Raw genomic sequence first — 23,487 nt, 5'->3', positions numbered from 1 at the left:
TAAGCGTTACATCTTCTGAGTCAGAAGCTTCAGGTAAGGTAGCTCGGCACTTGGCAAATAGGGACAAGCGCTTGCTTTTCTCAAGCCAGGGTAAGCTTTTACATATTTATATTCCAGCAGTGAAATGCTAATCTGAGTAATACAGGCCACTAAAACTGTTACTCCTTACCTAGTCTGAGCTCGCCAAAGTTCCCACACCCAATCTTCTTGCCCACTCTGAAGTTGGGTCCCACCATAAGAACACCAGAAGATGCAGATGAGCTCGGCCGGGAGCCATGACTGCTCCTCCCTGGCATCCCTTTCGTCGTCCGCTGCCTTTCATCCTTTTCCCTATTGGGATGGTCCATGATCTTAGTAAAGCTCCTCTGCCAGCAAGCTGGCAGAAAGGGATGTGAGCGTGCACTCTTCTCCTTAGAACAGAAATATATAAAATCCAAAAGTATCTCAGTCAGGATCCAAGAGTATCATGGAAATGCATGGAGTTCTTTTGGCACCGTATCCAGTTTCTCAATGCATCATTATGAAGTACCAACCAGTCGATTGTGATCTTGAGGACTCAAGGCAAGCCGCTTTTGGTTTCTCACCTGGGGAAAAGAAAAAAGATACATAACATAAAAATCATTATTCTAAAACAGCAAGCAGAAGTGCACAACATGGCAAACCTCCAGCATCTTCCAGAGCTATTTAGCTCTTGAGGAAATTAACAGCTCCGTAGGAACTTTATCATTTCTTAATTTCTGATTAAAAACATCATGATAAGTGCTGCCCATCCACTGCTTGCTATTGGAGTTACCAGGACTGACACCACATATTTAAAGTGATTTTTAAGGTGGAAGCTGCATGGTGATTGTGTCTTATCTTTCAAGCCATTGGGCAGTGTAAAGTACAAAGCAAGAGAAATCAAACATTTGTAAAGTATCACACAGACAAAGAATAGAAAGCAGCAAAGGTGCCAAGAGAAAAATACCTTTAAGTGCTTAAAGCTACACGCATCTATCACACTAAAGAGTCAAATTCTACTTTATAACTCTTAAAGATAACTCCCAATATATTTGCTGTTTGAAATTAGCATATTTGAGAGATAACCAAAATGAGTGGATCAAGGCAAGGTTATTTAAAAAAAAAAAAAACTACAAATTTGCCAAGAGCTGTTTGAGCACACAGTCCACTGCTGTAACATATCCACGGAAAGAAGAATTATCTTCTGTGGTCAGATGAAACTTCTACCACTCAAAAGGGAAACCCTAAAGTCTCTGCAGCACAGCACCAGCAGTGGTGGGAAACCCCAAATGCTCAGCAGGACGAGCAGAAGCAGCATGCTGGGGGGGTTGTAGGGCAGTTCTTAGACAAGAAATTGCTACTACAATGAGCACACCTGGAAATATCCCCCACCTCACAGGATCTACACACACTGGTTGAGTTCCTTTACAAGACACCGGTGAACTGAAAGTTTTCCAGATATGACACCTGAATCATACCTGAATGACTTTGGAAACAAGGCCTGTGCCCTACTTCTGTGCGCATGGTAAAGTTCCAGAGTTTGTATGGAGGCTGGGAAACACCTCCAAGGTCTGCAGAGACACTACATGAAACCAGCCAGCAAGAGTCATAGTGGAAGGACATCAGCAATAGAACGCTGCCAGGTACACCCAATAATCCAACAGTATTTATGAGGGTTCAAAAGTTACTACGGCAACAGGCTCAGTTCTTCTGCAGTAATACCTTGGTTGCCCTAAAAGTAATGTCTTCTATTTACTTCAGTAGAATCACAGACTCATAGAATGGCCTGGGTTGCAAAGGAGCACAGAGCTCATCTGGTTCCAACCCCCTGCTGTGTGCAGGTCACCAACCAGCAGCCCAGGCTGCCCAGAGCCACATCCAGCCTGGCCTTGAATGCCTGCAGGGATGGGGCATCCACAGCCTCCTTGGGCAACCTGTTCAGGTGTGTAGTTCCAGGAACTACAGCAGATACAAAGAGCACAATAATACAGTTTTCCAACAGTCACAACCATTAGCCATGCATTTTTGGCAGCAGTGAATGAGAACCTGCATGCCCTACTTGCAGAAACCTGCACCAGCGGAGGTGGCCCACTATTTCACAGCTGCTATGACACTATCGTTACTAGGAAAATGCTGCCCACACAGTCCATTTTTTGTCATTCTGAACAGATGGAAGTCAGAATGCATCAAGTCCAGACTATACAGCGGGTGCGGTAGGACAGTCCAGCCAAGATCAGCAATGTACTTCACAGTCTTTAAACTGGAATGAGGCCTGGTGTCATCGTGTAGCAAGAGAAAGCTCGACTTCCCCTCTGCCTCCTCCAGCAAGTCTGAGCCTTCAGCTCAGTCAGTCCCATGACACTGAGATCAGGGTTGATACTTTGTCCAGGTTGCAGGACATCCAGAAGGGTCACCCCTTTTCCAAAAGACAGTGCATGGAGGAATTCAATTCCACTCTTTGCTCCACCTGCACTTCCATGTCAGACACCATTCTGTCAGAGTGCCCCCCTGCTGACACCTGTCACACAGCAACAACACGTACCGGAAAAATAGTGGCAAGGCTCAGCCTCTACTGCCGTACCACCAGCATCGGCCTCTGACATCATGGGCCAACATCATCAAATAAGAGGCATGACTTTCAGAGCAGCCCTCATACATAAAAAGGCTATTTTTCAGAGAATTTAGCGATGTTTTTCTTGGCTGTTTCATGAGATGAAGCCAACCCACCTACTTCCAGCCCTCCAAAAATAAAAGACAGGAGTTATTACCCATTCACAGACCAGCGGCATGGAACAAAAGCATTAACTCCTTTGAAATACGAGTACGTTCTCCCTAACCTTCAATTGTGGTATGCATTTGTTTCTTGAAACTCTTGTTTTGATCTGAGGCATCTGTACACAAGGCAGAAGTCACTCACGAGAGATGCAGAGCACGTGGGCAGCAAGCTAACAGTTGGAAATCCCAGCTTCTGAACACTGAACTAGTCTTTAGCACAACCCCAACCTTCTCTGTTGCCATTAGCAGTTCTACAGGACGGCAGAAAAGAGGGCACAGCTCTCCAGAGTGTGACTCCCTTCTCAGATCTGAAAAGTTTCTGCAAAAGAGCAAAGACTAAATAAAGTTGGCATGCAGCTTTAACAGCACTTTTATGATTACGCTCTGCTTTTGTCCTTGTGTCACTGGGGGACTCCTGTACCAGACAGGAGGTTTACAGGACCTTTAGGAAGACAAGTCTTCCTAAGATGCTGGTCCCTCCACAGTCTATTTGAAAACCTCCAAGATTGAAGAGGAGCTCGTAAGAGCAAACATCCATCCACACAGATCTGCTTCATGCAGGATAAGTCCCACAAATACATCCATCTTTAATTGTGATTTTGCTAACACTAAGAGCCTTGTTCAGGTTGCACAGGTTACAACCCACAGGACATTGTAGCCATGACTCAGCAGCCTGTGAAAACAGGATGAACTCTCACCATCTTCTTGTTCAAAAGTGTACTGCTGCAGAAAAGACCAAACAGCATGCTTGCAGCAAGCACAGCAGGTCTGAAAATCATCAGGTCATCCAAGAACAGTGTGGCCATTCTACACCAAGCAGCACCTAGGAGGATCCCTTGAGATATCAAGTACAAACAGCCCATCACCATCAGGCACCACTGGATCATTAGGAGAGAAGAGCTGGAAATGTGCGCCTACAAGAAATGCAATGCTCAGCATTACCAGGCCTTACCTCTGCCTCCAATACATGTAATTCAAGCTTTAATACTTAAAACCAAACATGAATTACCAGGAAGCATTTGAAAGAGGCGAGCAGAATGAGACACTTCTTCATCACATATCCCCAACACTTTCAAGCAGCAGTGTTTATTTTGACGACGTGAGTTATCACCATTTCTCATATCCGCCTGCGTAGGTATGAGGAGTTTTATTTGCTTTGTGACATCAGCTTGCAGAAGCAAGGGCAATGCTCTCTCAGATATCACAGAGCACAGCAATCAGACCCCACCCCAAGGAAAAGACTCGCTCCAAAAAGCAACCCACAAAGCAATGGATGGTCATTGAAACTCAGGAAGTTTACTTCTGGAAAGAACTCAAATGTGTGAGGATGAAGGCGTGCTTTGAAGGCCAAACCAGAGATCAGAAAGATGAGTAAAACAGAAATCCCAGGAACAAAAAGAGGAAAATGCAGTGGATGCTGTCAAACTCAGAAAGCACTGCTCTCCCTGCAGGCAGAACCGTAACTCTCATTGAGGCTAGAAAATGCATGGACAGCAGCTGCAGATTTCACAAAAGGGTATCAAAAAGAAGTATCCAAGCAAGAGCTACCTTCCCATTTTACAGCTAGAAAACAAACAAAACCAATGCCTGGCTTTTTTGAGACATGAAAGGCAGCACAGATTTGTAGACTGAGGAGATATTAGTAAGAAGTTGGGTAAAAGGCTTGGAAAGAAAGGCAAAATCCACAGGGTGGGAGCAGGTTACAGTGAAGGAGATTTTGGTAACATCACAAGTTAATCTTCTTTAAAGACTTCCACATTCAGCTAAGGGTTACGTAGCCAATAAAAAGAATACAGAGTCAGAATAGGCTTGAAATCAGCTGAAGGGACTTCACAACTGCAGCAAACATCAGATGGCCTAGGCTGCCCAAGAACACATTCCAGGTCATCATATTTTGCTGCTGGATACCAAGAAAGCATTTAAGCTTCATTCTGCCCTCTCCAGCACAGAGCATCACCGACTGCCTGCCCACAGAGCTCTGCATCCCGATACTGGGGCAGCTCTGCAGCAGAACCCGATGCCTTGGCACAGATCTTTTCCAAGTGCTTGGCTACCTGCTGGCAAAAATAGCAACACTGCAAAACAGCATTTCACCAGTAAAGTGGAACAAAGCCACCAAAAAGCAAAGAGACACGGCTTACCACATTTCAAACAGCTGATAATTGAGTTGGCTTCCACCTCCATCTGCTGCTCAGTCTCTGCTCTGGGACACAGGACTGTGGTTCCTGTAAGGGCCACTCTGTGAGCCCTCCTGCCTTGCACCATGGCCTTCCCTTCTTGCAGACTGAAGCCTGGACTCGTTCAAGTTCTGCATGCAAGTTTTCAGATCCGACCAGAGGCACGTGCTGCTGTGTTGAAGCTCACACGGACCTGCTGGCTGCCCCTCAGGTAGCCGTGCTCCTCTCAGGCAGACGAAGCACACGCAGCCCCACCACTTCCTGGCTTGTGAAATAAGATTCTAACCGTTACAAGCTCCGATGCCCTCATTCTCCCCCACTCAGTTGTATAAGGTCTTCCCCAAGGAAAGGATGGAAAGGGCATGGCTGGCAGGCTGCAAACACCAAACATCCTTTTTCTCAGCCCAAAGCCTCCTGCAAACAGGAATCCAGAGCCAGTGAATAAGAAAAGGGGCTGATAACCTCTTTATTATGGCTCACCTGAACCCAGCTGTCAGCACACCCAGCCACACAGAGATCTTTCACTACTGCTGCTACATACTAAAAGCAGCTGTTGTAAATCTGGCCTCAAACATGGCTTTTGAGGACCAGCAAAGTCCTCAAAGTGCTCAAAAGCTCTTGGTTTTGAAGGAGGAGTGGCAAAAGAATGAAGGGTAGACCATCATCTGAAGTCAGCAGCATTAAAATTTAAAGACTACTCAGAACACCAGGATGATTTCCTGCCACAATTCAAACTTTTTCACATAATGATTTTCCTTCCTACCTTTCCACCCACTCAGCAAGATTGCTCCTGAAAGTTACTTGCATTTAAACAAATGCTGCATGAACACATTTGCCTAATGGTGACTCAGTTCAATTCCAGTATTCATTTCACTACAATGTACTCAGAGACAAGGGAACAGTTATTTAATAAAAGATACAGGGTTGAGAGGAAATTACTTAAAGCACAGTTAGCTAAATAAAGAAGCCAGCTTAGTGTCCTACACACTTCCAAGTGCTTAGGACTTGAGATCTCAGTCACTGCACCAATAAAACCACGGGGTTAGAACTACAAACTGGCTTCTAGCTGGAGTTGAAGGCAGCTGCCATTCACACTCAGATCAGTTCCAGCACAAAGAAAGGCTCATTGATTACTGAGCACACCACAGTTCTGCTTTGATCCAGAGACATTGCTGGTAGCAATCCTGTTCCCACAATGAAGCTCTGAAGTTTAGAAGCAGCAGCAGCAATGGACAGTGCAAAGAAGACACTGCAAACAAGTCAGAGCAGTCCTTACTTCCACCATCCGAAGGCACAACTCGCTTGCCACACACTGAAAATTTCCCTGACCTACTTCAGGAACTCCGGAGACTTCTCCAAGATAAGAATGAGAGCTGTCGATATGCTTTGTGGCACAACTTCAGAAAATATCTGTCCAAACTGATTCTGCAGGTGGATTTGCCTTTTCTCAAATTGAACCGAGCAGGCTTGATGCAGACCGGTGGGCATTTCTGATTGGCAAGGGAAACAAAAATGCACTAGTCTGCAAACACTTGCGAGGCTGGTAATCTGTTCACCAAGGGGAAGCAGTTCACTCCAACCTTTTTTCCTCTCATTAAGCCCCGATTCTGAAGAAAGCTCCATATTCTGTTGGAGTTCCTGTTCTCATACAGAGTGGGACGAGATCAGCCGCCCATTTCTCAAAGCAACGCCACAACTCTTGCTTTAGGACAAGCCACATGCGCTGCTTCTTGCTGCATTTTCCAACATCCACCCAATGCACACATGCAGCATTTTGGTAAATCTCTTGATCTGAAGAATGTTTCCCAGACAAGATCTACTTTTCCTACATGACTTCAAAGACTAAAATCCTCCAGGGCTCCCAGCTGATACATTACAAACAGACGGATACACGAGGTCACCAGCTTCCAGGCTCATACTGTGCAAAATCTAGAGCCTTCAGCAAATGGCCTAAGAGTAACTTCTTTTTCCAAAGCCACCTTGTCACTCGCTTAGAATCATAGAATGGCTTAGATTGGAAGGGACCGTGAAGATCCAGCCCCACTGCCATGGGCACAGTTGAACTACTCTATTTCTGGCAGTCTCAGTGCTACTGACAAAGGGGAAAATATAAAATAAATATGGTAATTTGCCCATTCCTAAGGGTAAAATTAACAGACAACCTAATATCCCACACTAGCTTGACCTAAGGGAGGATCCTGTTGTGGTGCTTGGCTGTTGGCACAGGCAAGTAGGAAAGGAAGGTGCAGAAGGTGAACTACAGAATCACAGCATCATAGCATGGCTTGAATTGGAAGGAACCTCAAGGATCACGTAGTTCCAACCCCCTGCTGCAGGCAGGGCTGCCAGCCCTGATCAAATACTAGATCAGGCTGCCCACGCCCATCCACTCTGGCCTTAATGCTCAGTCTTCATTCCTGACAGTCATGAAAAATATGCCCTCTTTTTTTTTTTTCCATCTGCTTCCTCCCCTCCAGAGATTTCTGGTTTTCCTAGACCTGCTAGAAGATACTGATTCCCTCAGCAAGGTTCCTACCACGGGAATGCATTTCAAGTACCCAGCTGCATCAAAACTTCCATCACAGAAGAAATCTGCATTCCCAAACAGCATAAGAGTAACCTGGTTTAGCATCATCAACACTGTGAAAAACAACAGAAAAAAAAATGAAAAAGGTAGGTAAAAATTCTCAGCTGCACTTTAAAGCTGGTAGCAGCATCAAAGCTGGTAAGTGCACGTTGTGTCCCACGTCCCACACCTGGGAAGTTCCGCCCAAGCTGGAAGGTTGCAGATGCCTTTGAACAGCACGAGTCACTTCTGTTCAATCATTTGGCCAAATAACTTCATGTTCAGCTTATGCAGTTTTGTTCAGAACTTCATAGACCAGAAAAAAGATGTGGTGTATAAATAGTATTTAAGTCTAAATTGTTGGGAAGGGAGAAGGACAGATAACTGCAGATCACCATCTGCATTCCTTACTCTTGAATGCACAGGACTGTCAATCTGACACACCACAGTTCCAGTTTTCACAAAGGGATGAACCCAAATGAACTCTCAACACCTGAAAAGTGAACTCACTTGAAGTCTTATCCCTGAAGTTTTCTCCTTGAATATCCTTGCTAAAAAATATTGATCACATCATCCTCAAACAAATATGCTGGCAAGTTATTTGTTGTAAGCAAGGCTTGGGCAGGTTGTTAATCATCTCACCAAGAGCAGCCCTGGCACCCCCTACATTCAATCAGTCCAAACTTTGTTCTCAGAAGCTTTTATATGCCATTATAAGCTTTCAACATGAAAGGCAGAAATGTTATGCTGGAAAAAGAAGTAATTTAGTTATTCCACATGCAGAGTCTTGAAACAAGAAATAGACCATTTTCAGAGAAGTGGTTTGTGTGATGCAAGCTCCCCTTCCCCACTCAAGCTGAAGCTATGCAGCATCCAGGCATGCATGTTCATACGTAAGTCCTACAAAAAAGGATCTGCCAGAAAGTGAGTTAATGCATCTCATCAAGAGTTGCACAATGCTAGAACTACTGAATTATTAAAAAAAAAAAAAAAAAAATCAAGAAAAAAATCCCCATATGAAACTTGAGACTCTTTTTGTTGTTACTTCAGCTGGGAAGAGGGAGAAAAGAGCAAAGACAAGCCCCCAGCTACCTTCTGAGGCTGGCTGCAGGAATCAGACACGCAGCCCTCTGCACAAAGGCCTGACAGACTGCCAGATCCCCGCTTGTAAGAAACGAGCACCTCTGAGCAGTGCAGGTGTTCAGCCCACACACAGCTGCACGCGCAGCCCTACCAGGAATCCTGCACACACGCACTGCTTCAGAGAGCTGCACCTTGAGATTACAGTAGCTTGCCCCAGCCTTTGTACAGCTCACAAAGGCCAGCAAAGGCCCAACGTCTGAGATACCAGGCATCTGCAAAAACAGATCGGGCAAGATCAGGTTCCAGGAAACAGATAATTATGAGGATGCTATAGAGGAAATGAGAAAAAAAATTGACAGTGGTGACAGGTCTACAGCAGAGCCAGAGCAGATGAGAACTCAGCAGACATTCTCTCCTCTGCTATCTAAGCACCACATATACCCCTGTTTTTTTTTCCAGGTTATCTAAGAGCAAAATTAAAGCTCCAGGTACATCTTCACCACTTGCTTCCCTTCAGGTAACAGTTTTGAAGAAGAAAGGGTGAAGCCTACCAAGGCCACTTCCAGACGTTCACTTGCATCTTCAAGAAATAGCTCACATCAGGTAAATTTAGGTGCTCTGATGGTGAATAGCAGCAGATGGGTATAACTGTGTAATTCACACTTACTGATACCAGCAAGGAGCAAAGTCCTCGATGAGACTACTCAGCAGCTTCAGCTCTGGAGCAGCTGGGATCAGACTGACAGCAGAACTTAACACAGATGCACCTTGATAGCCTGTGACTGTTTCATCTGCCCGGCAAGGAGAAGCAGCCTGGAGGATGAATTGCAGACATGCTGGAGAAGCTTGAGAAGACTGGTGATTTGGCAGCTACGTGAAAAAACAAAACAAACAAAAAAAACCCCAGCCCTCCAAACTAAACCCCACCATCCAAACTATTAAATGTTTTTTTCTGCTCTCAGAGAAAAAAATGGAAGTGTTAAGCTCAGAGCCAACACAGCTTTCATGGGAAGTGCCTCTTAGAAGGAAAGTCCTCATGAACTTGATCATGGAAAAGCAACAATCCCTTATTAACAAGGGGCAAGTAGGAGTCATGCTAACTAAACACAGCTCGAGCTGAAAGACAGCCCTGATTAATTCAAAGAGTGCTGAGAAGTTCATTCTGACCTGGCCGTGCACCAGGATTAAGGCTAGCACTCATCAGGTACGCGTCTTCTCTAGAAGAACAAATTCAAACACCACTCAGTATATAAGCATTATTAAATAGTGAAGAGGTGGGATACAGCTGTAGGCTGTTCCCACATCTAAGAGAAAGGGCTCCCACCTCCAGAGGTCTCTGGCTCCCCCAAAGAAGCTGGTTGCCTTTTCTCTGACCCACCAAAATTTACAGCACCTCAAAAAGATGAGTACAGGTGAGCAGAACAGTCTTCTCTCGGTTGCCTTGGATCAGAAAGATACAAACCTCTGCCAAGGCTCACATCTCTCAAAAAGAGTTTCAGACGCTGCCAGTCAGACTGAGGATCTCAGTCTCTGCAATCAAGCAAAGCAGAGACCTGGGAAGATGCCTGCCAGCAGTCTGAAGCAGCATCGTCCCCCAATGGTATCCACCAATGTATGAATAGTACCACGTCCAGAACACAGCTGCAAACATCAGCAGGCTTCCAGCTGGGGAAAAACATCTGTGATATTGCACCTGGTAGCTCCACAGGTATGGGAAGCCAGTCTGGAATTGAAACCTAAATATATATGGGTGTAACAGTGCGCCATCCCAAAAGCAGCACTTTCACCAACGATCTGGATGAGGATCTCTCCACCACCACACAAAACCTTCCAGAAGAAATCACCTCCACGCAGAAGGCATGAAATTAGCAAGGTGCATCAAAAGGAGGCCCCTTCAGAGGGAACTTCATGCTAGTATCCAATCGTGTGATGATTTAGGTGCTGAGAAAACACACACCAATAAGCCAGGCAGATTAATCCCTGCCTAGATGTGCTCTACAGGGATGAATACCAGAAATCAGTCCAAATAAACATGGCTGTAAGAGGGACCGTGTGCCTTCGTTGCTGCTGTGGGGCACTGTTTGGCAAAGGACTGTCAAAGCTGCTCCTCAGCATGACGCAGCCCATGTGCTGAGGGGACACTGCCTGCCTGTCACCTGAAATGCCTCATAACTGCTGGTAACAGAAAAGCAACAACGCAGGAAAGTAAGGGATGGTTAGCTCTTAAGAAATGCAAGAGTGATGCCAAAAGGGGACACAAATAATGTAGTAAAAGGGAACATAAGAGAACTCAATATTGAGTGATTTAGCACAGATTACCTTTTCATTTTCAAGCCCAAACTCCACGCTCTCCTCCCTTGCAGGCACTGCCTTTTCCAGCAGTCGCAGGGCTGTGCTGCTGCTTTGTATCATTACATCAGGCATCTGTCAGGAACCCAACCAGCATTTTCTACATATCTGGTTTGCAGCTAAGCTGCTTTTCAAGAAGGAAACCACATACCTGAGAGCAGGCAGAGGGAAAGCTCCCTTGGTGTGTAGCACACTGCTGGAGGCAAACAGGGGACAAGCCCCATGTGCAGGTTGGAGAGCACCAGCAGCTTGGGAAGAAAAGAAGCAGTGCTCCCAGTTAAGAAACTGCTCACTTAGGGCTGAGGAATATGTTGCAAGAGCATAAGCAAACAGATCTGAGAGCTGCATTCAGGCAGGGGCAGCAGTTCCTGCACCTCATCCTCCCCTGCTACTCCCCTCCATCTTTGTAGGGTCACATGCAGCTCACTTTGGTCAAAAAGAGATTCTGTAGAACTAAGCAAGCAAGCAAAACTGTTGAGTAAAAGCATCTGTGGTGCCTTCCTCAGGCCTTGCTAACCCTAGGAACAGTTTGCAAGACAGAGCTCCATACAGAAGGCGCTGCTGCATCAGGCTTCGGGCTCCAAGTCTAACAATTTGTCCTCCCTTACCATTCTGGAATTACAAAAACTCCACGAAGTCTTCATTGCAGCTGTGCTAAAGTCTCAGAACAAGCTCTCAAAAAACCCAAGCACACCCATCCAACAGGGCAGCATCCTTGTGGTCCATCAAAAATAACCTCCTCCTTTCTCACTGAAATTTGACTTCCTTTTTTTCCAGGCTCCCAACTGTGTATGCTTATGAAGCAGTTTAGCTGTCAGAAGAGATTGATTTTGATAGTCTATGCGATTGAGAAGTTGCCAAGAACGACACGCAGACAAAGCAAAATACCTGCTGGAGACGTGCAGCCCCTTGCAGGGGGGCTGAGAGATGACTGGCAGCTCTGTGACAGCTCTGAGGAACAGCCCAGCCTCCTGCTTCACACAAAGCAAAGGTCGCTCCTGCAGCATGGCTCTGAGCTGCCTCCTCCCAGTGCAAGGTACAGGCTGTCACTGGTTTCCTTCTGTGCCTGCCAGCGATGAGATGGGCTGCACCTACATGAGCTCTGTAACACCCTGCGCTTCCTCAGCAGAGCAATCAGTCTCAAGATACACGGTCAGGCTGGTGCGTATGTTCCCAGAGTAATGTCAGTACCTCATTACTCCTCAGGAGGGCTAGGAAGCAGCCAGGATCATAGGGAACACTTGCTGATGGGGGGTAGAAAGCTTTCAGGTGCTGGAAGGGTGCTTTGGCTCTTCAGGATGCATCAGCAATCCCCATACCACACCTGACACTCTTCTACCTGTGCCACTTCTCCAGGATATCACTCACAGATGTCTGTGTGCTGTGTGGAGCCAGGTAGCACTGGGGAGGCACACTGCAGGCTGGCAGGCCCGCTGTCAAGCTGCTCACGCAGTGTCTGGGTGGCACAGAGAAAGCACAACGTAGCAGCAAGTAATCTCGTTTCTCACAAAGAGCCTTGGGATAAGCTCTGCGGGTTGTTTTCTCTTTTGGCTGTACCCATCTGGTTGACACTGTTTGCATTCACACACTATCAAGCTCCTTGAGTTTCCTCCTTTTCTTAAGTACACAGTAATTGGATAAATTTAGATTTGCAGAGGAGCAGCCCAGCTATGAGACACTCCGTCTTTTTGAATGCGGGTTCATAAAGAAGAGTTGCCAGATATCACACTGCCCTGCTGCTGATAAAAGGGGAGGTGCCCATTGGAAGTTAATTTCCAACATATGCAGCACAAGGTGTTAAGAGTGGGCAAAGATAGCTGGCAGAACCCCTGCACAGCAAGGCAAAGCATCCCTGCCATGCACACACCCATGGTGAGAGGCACAGGGAGGGAATGGCACTGTTACCCACACCCCAGCACCATGCAGTGCTTGTTTTTCAGGATCAATAAACAGTTTTAACAGCACAAGAAACCTCAGCTACTTTAACACATAGGCTGAGTGGTTCAGCTACTTCTACCAGGAGTTACACTCCCCGGGGCAGAGGGGGATCACGACAGAGGCTATGGGATGTGGCCAAGAAGCCTTACTGCTGGGTACCTCCCATTCCCTCTGTCCCAAAGGAGCACTCCTCCCTTGTGTTGCATCAGAACTGACAGGACTGGATGCCCACCTACAGCACGCTCAGTTTCGAGCAATGGCTGTGAGCAGCAGAACAAGCAGCACTGACACAAGCTTTCAGATCTGCATGCATTTGATTGTAGCAACATCAGCTTAAAGAAACAGCGTGCAGGTGAGCAGGGGGCAGGAGCAGAAGAGATTTCTCAGTTTTGGAGAGGTGATTTACAAGCCACCTTCTAGTTCATTTCTTTTCCTGATGCTAAGGACTTTGCACAGCTTGCAGTCTGGCTCCTCTGTCTGCTGTAAATCTGACACATGCCCATGTAAAGCAAATATTATGCCACAACAAACAAAGCTATCCGCTTATGGTCCGGCAATCCGTTTGGAAGGAAAGGCAAGGCACATACCTGTAAATGCCAACTAGTGTGAATAAGAGCAAAGTCAAGGCTTGCTGTCAGCAGAAGGAAACATTTTGCTAAAGCAATTAGATTTATGTGTTGGCTTAGATGTGTCAGTATTCCTGTTTTGCAAGCTTCTGAACCCATTCATGCATTGACATCTTTGTTACATGAGACTGAAAAATCCTTCAATTTCTGCAGCTGTTCTGGATCCACATGCTCCCTCACCCAAGGAAATAACAAAGCATGAGCCCAATTATGTGTTGAAACACAAAGGAGAGCAGTTGTCCACAGCCACAATAAAAGCTTCACAACTCGGGCCTTACCAGATACTGCGTTATCCAAGGTCTGACAGCACTCTTCTTCCTAAGCTGCTGTTTCCAGTCATTCAGTCCCTCTGTTACGGGATCAGCATGCGTAGGGCATGGCAGTAAACTGCTGATGGATGTTCCCTGCCCTATTCGTCTGGGAAGTCCCAAGGTGAAAGCCAGGGGAATAAGCTTTTTAGGGCAAGAGGCCAACAAACAACAGAGACTGCATGAACAGAACGTTTGAGCAGCCAACTCCAGAGCTATTCCTTAGGACCAGGATTGCCAAGGAACGAGTGAGCAGGGCTGGATCTTCAAGGAAAGCTGAGAAGTATTTTGATGGTCAGATTGAAGCAGTACAGTCTTGTGCTAAGAAAGGTTGTACAACACTTTGATATCCAAACTTACGGAATCATGGAGCTCTTCTTACTGTGCTTGAAAATTCCTCGTATTTCCCATCCTGGGATGGCTTAAAAAATTAGCAACACTGTCAAGAGAAACCTAAAGATTTCTCAAGAACCGAAACAAGTCCCTGTGATAAGATTAAGGCATGAGTTTGGTATAAAGAGATGCAACCCTACAGCTTCTCCTGGATTAGAGATGGGTAGAAAACAAAGCCAACACCCAAAGTAATAAACAACACACAGGAACAACAAGCAGAAGTCACCTATTTCTGATGTACCCGGAGAAAATATGAAGCACACCTGGACTTCAGACTGACTTTTAAACTGGAAACTAGAGTAGATGAACACATTCCCCTTCCCACATCACCCACCGATAGCATTAGCCTCAAGGAATTCCTGCCAGTTTGATATTTTGCTGCTCCAAGTTCCAGAATAGCCTTGTGATAACCTGCAGCTTTCCATGCTGCTATGGATAGGAAAGCAAAAAGGCTCTTGAAAGCTTTCTATTCTGCCCTTTCAAACTTCACTCTTAAGTCTAGATGGGTGTACTTTTTAGAATTAAGGAGAGATGCAAAACGTGTGCTTGTGGAGATGTGTAACCACGGAACACACATCCTGACGAGCATGTGTTGCTTTGCCTTACTTGCAGAGAGAAGCTTTCTTCACATTTCACAAGCATCAACCTCACGGAGCACAGACAACACCTTAATTCCACCTTATTTTAATATCATGCTCTAAGACAGACTTATCTTCCCCCTCCCAAAGTGAAGTGCAGTGAAGTGACTCTTCAAGCTGCCAAAAAAAAAAAAAAAAGAAAAAAGAAAAAAGAAAAAAGAAAAATAGCAAAGTTGGGAACATTAAGGTACTTAGTGCTTAAGAGCAACTCCTAGGGCCATCACTCCATGCGTTTCAATATCTGGAAGCCAAAGTCCTCCAAAGGGAGCCCCAGGCTTTCTTGGACAAACCGATGGAGCTATGAATAACAAGAGCATGTAAGGCTAAAACAAGAAGTGGTTTGTTTTTTTACCCTTGTCTCATGGAGACCTACCACCTAGCCAACAAGAAAAGTCAAAGTGCTTGGGCTACCAAGGGCCTCTGTCCTCTGAATGGCACAAAGCTCTCATCCAAACTCTTTCCACCACCAAACCTTCAGGGAAATAAAGAAACGGTTGAGCCTCTAAGGCTGAAAAGCTTCCCTCCCACAACCACAGACTGCCATAATACAAAGCACCATCTTTAAACTGTATTTCCAAGATGAATTACTTCATTACAGTGTCTGCTCCATTCCACACAAACACTATAACTTTGAGAAAGCTAAACAAACAAGTCCAATTCTTCAGCTTGCAAAGCATTTCTTCTGCATGAGAAGAAGTAAAACTACAGCTTATTTCTGAGGAGAAGGGCAACATCTCCTGATAGTATCTAAACAACACGCCCAATATTTGGCTGTACATCACTCACGTGTCAGAAGTCAACTTCTGTGCTTTGAATCCTGGAAATGATTTCATATTCAGCTAGAAATATCCCTGTGAATCACTTACTGTATATGAAAGAAAAGAAAAATCAAGTCATTGCCAGCAATCAGAGCATGATAAAACAGACCAAGGGTCCACCTGGTGCCACCTCAGATGGACAGCAGCATATGTGACCGAGGCTGCAGGAGCATGGAAAAACACAGCAATACTCTGTATCGGAGCTAAAGACTTGAAGACTGTTGCATGACCCAAAGCAATAGCATTACAGCAAGGTTGAACTTATTCTCTCCCTTTGAGTAAACCTGTCCCACTTCTTTCTGGATTTATGTAGCTTTTTGGGACCTGCAGTTCTCAGTGACATGCTCTACTGCTTAGGTCAAGCAAGATATTTATCACTTTTCCTCTTTCCCAAAGCAGAGAAAACCTACCTACATATATTCAAATCCCTTCAGGAATGGATCATTGCCTGACTGTGCCTAAGGAGTCCTGTTCAGATGGCAAACACCACAAGCTACAGAAGCTTCCCAACCTGCACTTATAGCAGTGATGAACTACAAGGCTGTAAGCTTCTGCTGCTGCTGGATGAAAAGCAGGCAACAACAACTGTGTTTACCCTTAGAAATTGCTTACCACTTCTAGGAAGAAAGTAGGATAGTCCCTATCTGCCCCATCCCTTGCTGTTCTTCCACAGCACACACATTGAGATGCAGCAGAGGACAAATCAGGACCTTTGTGCCAAAGGGTGCCAGTCCTAGGAGCAGCTAGCAAATCCATGCTCTTTAGTGGGGCTGTTCACCACTGACTTGACTGCAAGGACCTGACCTGACTGCTGCAAGAGTTCCCCTGGTTTCTCTCAAAATGGTACCAATATAGGTGACACGATGCCTGCGTCTCTTCTGACCTCCCTTACACTCCTGTATGTTGAGAAAGCAACAGGATTACAATTTTACAGCCTCTGAAGGGAATCATTTCATGGATTACTGTGGTAGCTGCATGTTAATGTTAGGTTTTGGGTTGTTTTTAGGAAAAGATCAGCTACCGCATGACAATTTTTTCAATCCAAGTGTTTGTAAGAAAGCAGCTTATAGCTAATCCATCTGGTGAGCAGATACATATTGTATCAGTTAATTAGCTTCAATTTTCCTGGTGGTTTTTCCCCTTCCCCAACATAAGCAAAATCAGCAAGACCAAGTATCCCTGCACCGTCTGAAAACAGCTTTCACAGATCTATTTATGCCAGCACAACTACAGAGTTTGGGTGCGAGTCAAAGCTCCATATGCACTGTTTCTGGTTTTGTTCTTATAGTAGCTCAGATACACGGTGACATGTTTAATATTCAGCAAGCTGCGAGTGCTGAGGCACAGTGAGAAGGTTCAAGGTGATAGAAAAATTTCTGAAGCCTTCCAAGTGAAATAATTAAGCATTTAGCTAAAGGTTTCTCACAACCCGAGAGAAATGCACAAACCACTCTCAGACAGCCATCAGTTTATCTCCATAACATTTCCTGTTTCATGCTGTTCCTAGTGGCTAATTGCAGGTGAACCCCCAAGCAGCTCCCCAAAACCTCTTGAGTCTGAAATGCTGCTCCAAATCACAGCATCTCCAGAATGCTCCACTCCATCTCCAAACATGCAGCAGCCCACAGTCAGCCCAGAGTGCAACAACAACCTTAGCAATTTAGCAGCAAAGGGAGAAGCTGAAATTAAGCAGAAGGCAGCAAGTCCAGCCCTGAGCAGCCACAGGTTGGGGTCAGGACCCTTCAATTAGAAGCTGAGCTGCAACACCCTGCCCACAAGCAGGACAGACTGACAGCCTCCCAAGCAATGGGAAGCACGGAGGGCCAACATTCCCAAGTTTGGCGGTGGCTTTCCATCAGGTTCCTGGCTGAATCCCACTGAGAAGATAAAAAGAAACAAAAAAAGGAGAGTTGCAGGGAGATGCTATCATCCTTTCCAGCAAGCTGTCAGACTGCTGTTCCACTAAATGAACGGCTGGGAAGCTTGCAGACAATTGGACATTATGATTCTTCGAACAACTCCAAATAAATGCATGTTCTCGAGGAGGTTTGCTTCCCCTGTTTGGCAATTTTCAGTAGCTCTCTTTATATCCTGTATAATAGCAGCATGCCAAGAACATAAAGGCTTTCATTTGCTAAAACTGCAGCCACATCTCCCACCCTCACATGTTTTTGAAACACCGGGATGTAGCTCAGCCTCCCTCCCCTTCCCACCAGGATAGCAAATGCTCAACTTCAATTATTTAGTTGATATTTCAATTCAGCATAGTTTTTCAATTATGAAAGCCTCAGTTAGTAAGCAAAATAATTCAATAACACTTCAAAAACAAGCTATCTAGGATAAAACTAAAGGAGAAACAAACGCAGCTCATTGTGCCAAGAAGACAACAGCAGGTGACCGCAGTAAAACCCAGCAAGGAGCCCAAGAGCACGTCACTCACAAGCTCACTCCAGCAAAACCTTACCGGATCACCATGCATTAGCTTTGAAAATGACTGAAAACACAAACCTGATGCAAGCGCCAGCCTCATATCCTACTAGAAGAAATGGAGATTCAAGTCACCTCCTCCTGAAGTTGCGTGATAATTTGTGGGGGGCATCCAGGAATTCAGAACAGCACCAAAACAAAGGCTGGAATTCCTACATGAATGAGTGGAGCACCTGCACTGCACCCTGAAGAACCACTGGGATACATCACTCTCATGTCCAGCAGAGGCAGCTCTTACTCAGCTGACACCAGGTGTGCTGAATGCCTGCAGGGATGGGGCAACGTAGCCCTGGGCAGCACTGCCAGGGCCTCACCACCCTCTTAATGAAGGATTTCTTCCTTACACCTAATCTAAGCACATCCTTGATATCAAGCCATCACCCCTTGTCCTGCCTTTATCACCCATAAAACACAGGACATTCTCTTCATCCACCAAAGAAAGCGAGGCAGGATTTAGTTTCCCATACAGCTGGATCTGCCTCCTGCTGGGTTGACCACAGGCACGTACAAAGTCCAGCTGACAACTAACATTCACAGCAGGATCAGCACAGCAGCAGATCGACCTCACACGGTGCTGATTGCCCAAGTGATGTTAATCTTCGTTAGATAGCTGGATTCCCCTCCCCCACCCTTAAAACAGCACATTTATGGAAGCATTAACAACCACGGAAAGGGTCTTGCAGCACAGCACAAAAAATAAGGATCCATCCTTGCTCATATGAAACAGCAAGGCTCACAGGGTTCTTAGTGCGTAAATGGAAACCACGCTGACATACAATTGTTCCACCCCCATGTTCGCCTTCACACATTTCTTACAGGTCAATTTTAAAGAATTAAGTCTTGTTCAGCTAAACATCTGGTGGCTGTTGCTACAGGAAACAGACTATCTGCAACACTTGAGCAAAAATAATGAGTTACGTAAAACCCAGACTGCACAAGCAAGAGCAAGTGCTTTGCCAGCTTATGAATTTCAAATGTAACACAAAACAGTGCTTAATTTTTGGGTTAGAATACAATGAAGTTAGCTGGTATGCATTACAGCATAAAAATTCAAAAGCAACAAACATTGAAGTTTTTACTAAGTTGATGGAAATACAATCGTGCTGTAATTAACCTTCTAGTTAGCAGCTGTCCCAAGGATGTTCTGTAAACAGCTCTGCTAGGAACAGGTGAACTGTGGTTCAAGAGAGTGCCAGTTCAGCTCCAGGCATTTCAAGACTCAGATTATGTCTGATTCAGTCTCCGATCGACTCAGTAGATCCCAGAAGAGTTTAAAAAAAAAAAAAAAAGATAGTTTTGGTCATTAATAATTTAAGATAGGCTGCCTCCATACGTAGCAGAATACTTTACCTGCACCACACCAAGCATCTTTTTGGTCACTGTTCCTTTTTCCTCCGGGTTTATCAGATCCTGCACCCAGCACCCAACTGATCAACTGCACACTGCTCAACTGCTGGCTCACAGCTGAGAAGGAACCCTAATGGCAGCACTATTAGAGTGCCCAAGACCAACCTGAAGCCTTCTACAATTCCAGACCTTTGGTACGGACCTCACAGATCGCAAAGTCCCACAACAGGAGATGCAGTATTCCTGAGAACATCTCGAGCAGCATAACTCTAATATACTGCACACAATGTACCTTTCTACAAATAGATACTGCTGTTCTTTGAGGAAAGTTGCAGCACTTAAATAATCCAGTAGCTTGATGGATGACTAATACAACTAGAAAGCTTCTTGTACAGAAGGATATTTTAGCTACCACACATCATCAGGACCACTCCATGTGCAGCCACGGATCAGCAGAGGCTTTCGCTGCCATCACCCCATCTTGACATCAAGGGTAAGATTTTGGATTCAGGTGGATTTTTGCATGAAGATGTGTGCTCTGCAATCCACCCCAAACGCTCAGACAGCATAGCATGTCCAGCACTGCTCCATCACAAACCAGCACGTGCTGGATCTACTGCTAAGCAGAAAAGCACTCACTGAGTAGAGCAGAGATCAAACATTAACAAGCCTTTAATCCAGGAACTTCAGCATTAAATCAGCTTCTGCTGCTCTTACTCCATCCAGGAAAGATGTGCTTCTAAAGTCCCCAGTGGGACATGGCAGGTTGCTGAGCATAGTGGGGCAAAGCATGGCAGATTCAGTGGCTGCCCTCTTGCATGGACTCATAAGCCTGTTTTTGTAGCATAGATGAGCAAGCAGAAGAGCGTGGCACAGGTTTCACAGGAACTGGGAAGAAGACAGGATGCTTCGGGATCCTGAAGCAGAGATCTTACAGATGAAGACACAAGTGTGGTGCTGGCTTGCATAGGAGCATAGGGGAATGGAGTGAAATGGGAAAACCAGAGCTGGTTAAATGTTGAAGTACACAAAAAGACAAGACAGGATGCAGGAAAGGGATATAATTGTAGGCAGCTTGGGAGCAAGATGGTGGCTGAGGCAAGCAGTACTTCTCAATGTCTTAGAATTGATAAGGCATCAGTTGGAGATGGGGGGGGGTTGGAGCTTGATGATCCTTGATGTCCCTTCTAACCCAAGCCATTCTGTGATTCTATGATAAGGAATTTCAGTAAAGCAACATCAACAACTAAAAAACATGCACTTGGACCACCCTGTGATTTAGCATTCCCATTGCCTAGTCTGTGCTAAAAATCTACATCTTTGTGCCAGTGGTGAAACAGAAAGCAAGCAAGGGAGGAAAACGTTAAGCACTGTGAGCTGGGTAGAAGCTTCTCTCAAGTGGAAAAGCACAATAGGATCCCAAACCCATGGAAACAGTTTCATCTGATAGAAACCTTCCAAGATCCCAGACTTCATACAGGCAGAGAAGAAGAAAAGCAAGGCAGAGACTTGGCAGCAACCTTCCACAACACCACATCAACAAAGCAGGCTGCTTCAGACTTCAGGGGCTCATCTTTAAGACAAAACAATACAAAAAAAGTGAAGCAGAGTTAGATGCCTGCAGTCTGTTGCATTCATATTAAGACGTTAAAAGCATCAGTCTGAACTGCTCCAACTAAACACTTTTCACACAACAACAGAAAAAGGTAAATTAACTTCAAGGGACAAAACTGCAAAATTACTGGACATACCATATCAAGCAAAACTGGAAACCAATTTCTCCTGCAGTCTGAAAGCTACCAACAGTATCAAACTGCCATCCTTCCATTTGCCTCCTCCATTCTCCCACTGAAATTACCAAAAGTCAAAGGCTTATAAGGCTGCATAGAAGATTTAAAATGCAAATTACAATTTAGAGCATTCGTTTTCTGAAGTCATTCTGTCCAGAAGTAGAAACAGCACTCCAAAAGGATGAGACACAATTAAAACCCTAAAGAAGCAAATCTTGTACCACCCCTGCAGTACTCCTTACCAACACCCCCAGGAAACGTGTGCCAAGCAGAGAGACCTGCACTGCTCCAAGTCATCACCTTCATCCACCTAATGTACTTGCCTTTTTGTTTGGTTTATTTTCATCACTAATGCCTGGTTAATGAAATCGAGGCATCCGTCCATGCCAAAGCCAAACACACACCTTTGCTCTCCCTTCTCTCTTCAGGGAAGGAAAATTCACTACACCTTCAGTTTTGAGTTTTTTTTTTTGCTTGTCCCAGAGGTGAGCACTAACAGAACAGGCAACCCAGCCTACATTCTACTTGCCATACTGGAACAAATGTTCATTTACAGAACACATCAGCCTGGTACCTCATTAGCAAAGTTAAAGCACATTTTGAGAAGCTTCACCTCGTCACAAAAGCTCTGGGACTTGTCCTGCCCAGTTTCCTTGCTGAAGACACTCATACTTGGCAGGCAGCATGGCAATTACCCAGTTTTTCAGCTCAACACTCATGCTTCTAAAAATGAAGCTAGGGAAAGTAGATCAGAGATGCAAGCTCACAGATACTTCAGGTAAAAAAAAAAAAAAAAAAAATGCTGGCAAAACTGAGAGAATACATTAAAACAGAAACAAGAACGGAACAACTTGCATTTGGTTTCCTGGCATCTCTCCATAGACTCACCAGATACTTTTTAGGAGCAAAGATAAGGACAGCATGCTAGTACCCCCCCGGAATACAAAGCCCCACGGTACTCACCCCACGTTTTATGACTCACTTCTTGTGTTTGTTATCTGAAATCACAGGGCAGTGAGTGCTGGGGCATAGGAGCAGCACAGCAGCTAGCCAGTCATATCTGTAGCGAAACTGGAAGGCAAGAGAAAGTTGAAATGTAACACCAAAACTAAATGTAACAGCTAAAACTAGAACACCAACTTCCAAGCATACTGGCAGACAAAATTGAGCAGACATCACTTCTAGAAAAATTCTAGTATTTCTACTTACTCCCCGTCTCAGCAAACAGACAGCTTTCTGTGCTATCTATGTACTTCAGCAACAGGGTTTTCTTCAACTACAGATATTTTTTGTCTCTCTGGGAAACAGCATTTCCCTACCTTGGAAAACAGGTTCTCAAATCACAAGGCAGCATCCCTGGGCTGGCTGCGTGTCCTGCCACGCTCCAGGTGCTATGGTCAGAAAGAAGCACACGGGGTTTTTTTGTTTGTGCCTTTTTCCTCAAGCAACACCCTTCAGAGCACAGAGCCTCCGTGATAGGGATGTGAAGGATGAACTAAAATGAAACTGTTTCACAGTATTTCTGGAAAGCTCCGCTCTGAATGAGCAGATACAGGCTGTTCTGTCCCGCACACAAAGCAGAGGCATCTAGTTTCCTTAGCAGAAAAGGCATGGACTGTTCCCACAAAAGTCATTAACAAAAAATAACAACTTCAAGTTGTGAAAAAACTGACAGCCACGTACAAGAGGGCTCCCAGACATGCAGCTTTGCAATGGGCTATGAGCAACCAGCTCCCAAATGCACAGGGGTGTGCAGAGCTTGCACTTCGAACTGCAATTTCACGACTACTAAAGCAGGGGTAGAAGATTAAGGGTCCATACTGCCCCCTCCAACTGCTTGTTCTGTAGCTACTGACCCCTCCATCCCGGCCACAGCAGGAGATGCCTATCACTTGCCCCAGCACATCAGCCAGGAGAGTATTTTTGCTGTCTCCACAAATACACCAAAGTCATCACCGAGCATCCAAGAGCACTGCTTCGACTCGAGCACACAGGATTTCACTCTACCTGTACTCTTACAAACTTCTTCTCAGTCCAGCCCAAGTCATGCACACGTTCTTCCAGTGTCATTCCTCAGTTCTATACAAGAAGTGATGAGGATTGCTCAGTGGCATTGCACGAGACTTCAAAAGTCTCATAGCATGCACCATTATTAATCCTCACCTACAATTACCTGTACCAATTGTGGATGA

General features: G+C 45.3%; 1 protein-coding gene across 6 annotated transcripts in view; it reads right to left on the bottom strand.

Annotated features, from left to right (window-relative positions):
• The window catches only part of CSNK1G1 (casein kinase 1 gamma 1), an 86,432-nt gene that overhangs the window by 46,863 nt on the left and 16,082 nt on the right, over window positions 1–23,487 (bottom strand). For 3 of the 6 annotated variants that reach the window (XM_085233793.1, XM_085233789.1, XM_085233792.1), the window contains exons 2-3: window positions 22,259–22,366; window positions 170–584 (exon numbers count right to left, since the gene is read on the bottom strand). In XM_085233793.1, the coding sequence (XP_085089919.1) occupies window positions 170–347 (178 nt within the window). In that variant the 5' untranslated portion in view covers window positions 348–584; window positions 22,259–22,366. Of the gene's footprint in view, window positions 1–169; window positions 585–11,838; window positions 11,974–22,258; window positions 22,367–23,487 lie in introns of those variants that run through there. The other 3 variants (XM_085233790.1, XM_010717145.4, XM_085233791.1) reach the window with 3 other exon arrangements.

Source organism: Meleagris gallopavo, chromosome 12 (genome assembly GCF_905368555.1).
Source record: "Meleagris gallopavo chromosome 12, MGAL_WU_HG_1.1, whole genome shotgun sequence".
NCBI classification, from domain to species: domain Eukaryota; kingdom Metazoa; phylum Chordata; class Aves; order Galliformes; family Phasianidae; genus Meleagris; species Meleagris gallopavo.
Note: the sequence above shows the minus strand (reverse complement) of the source record. Positions and strands in the feature narration are given on the sequence as shown.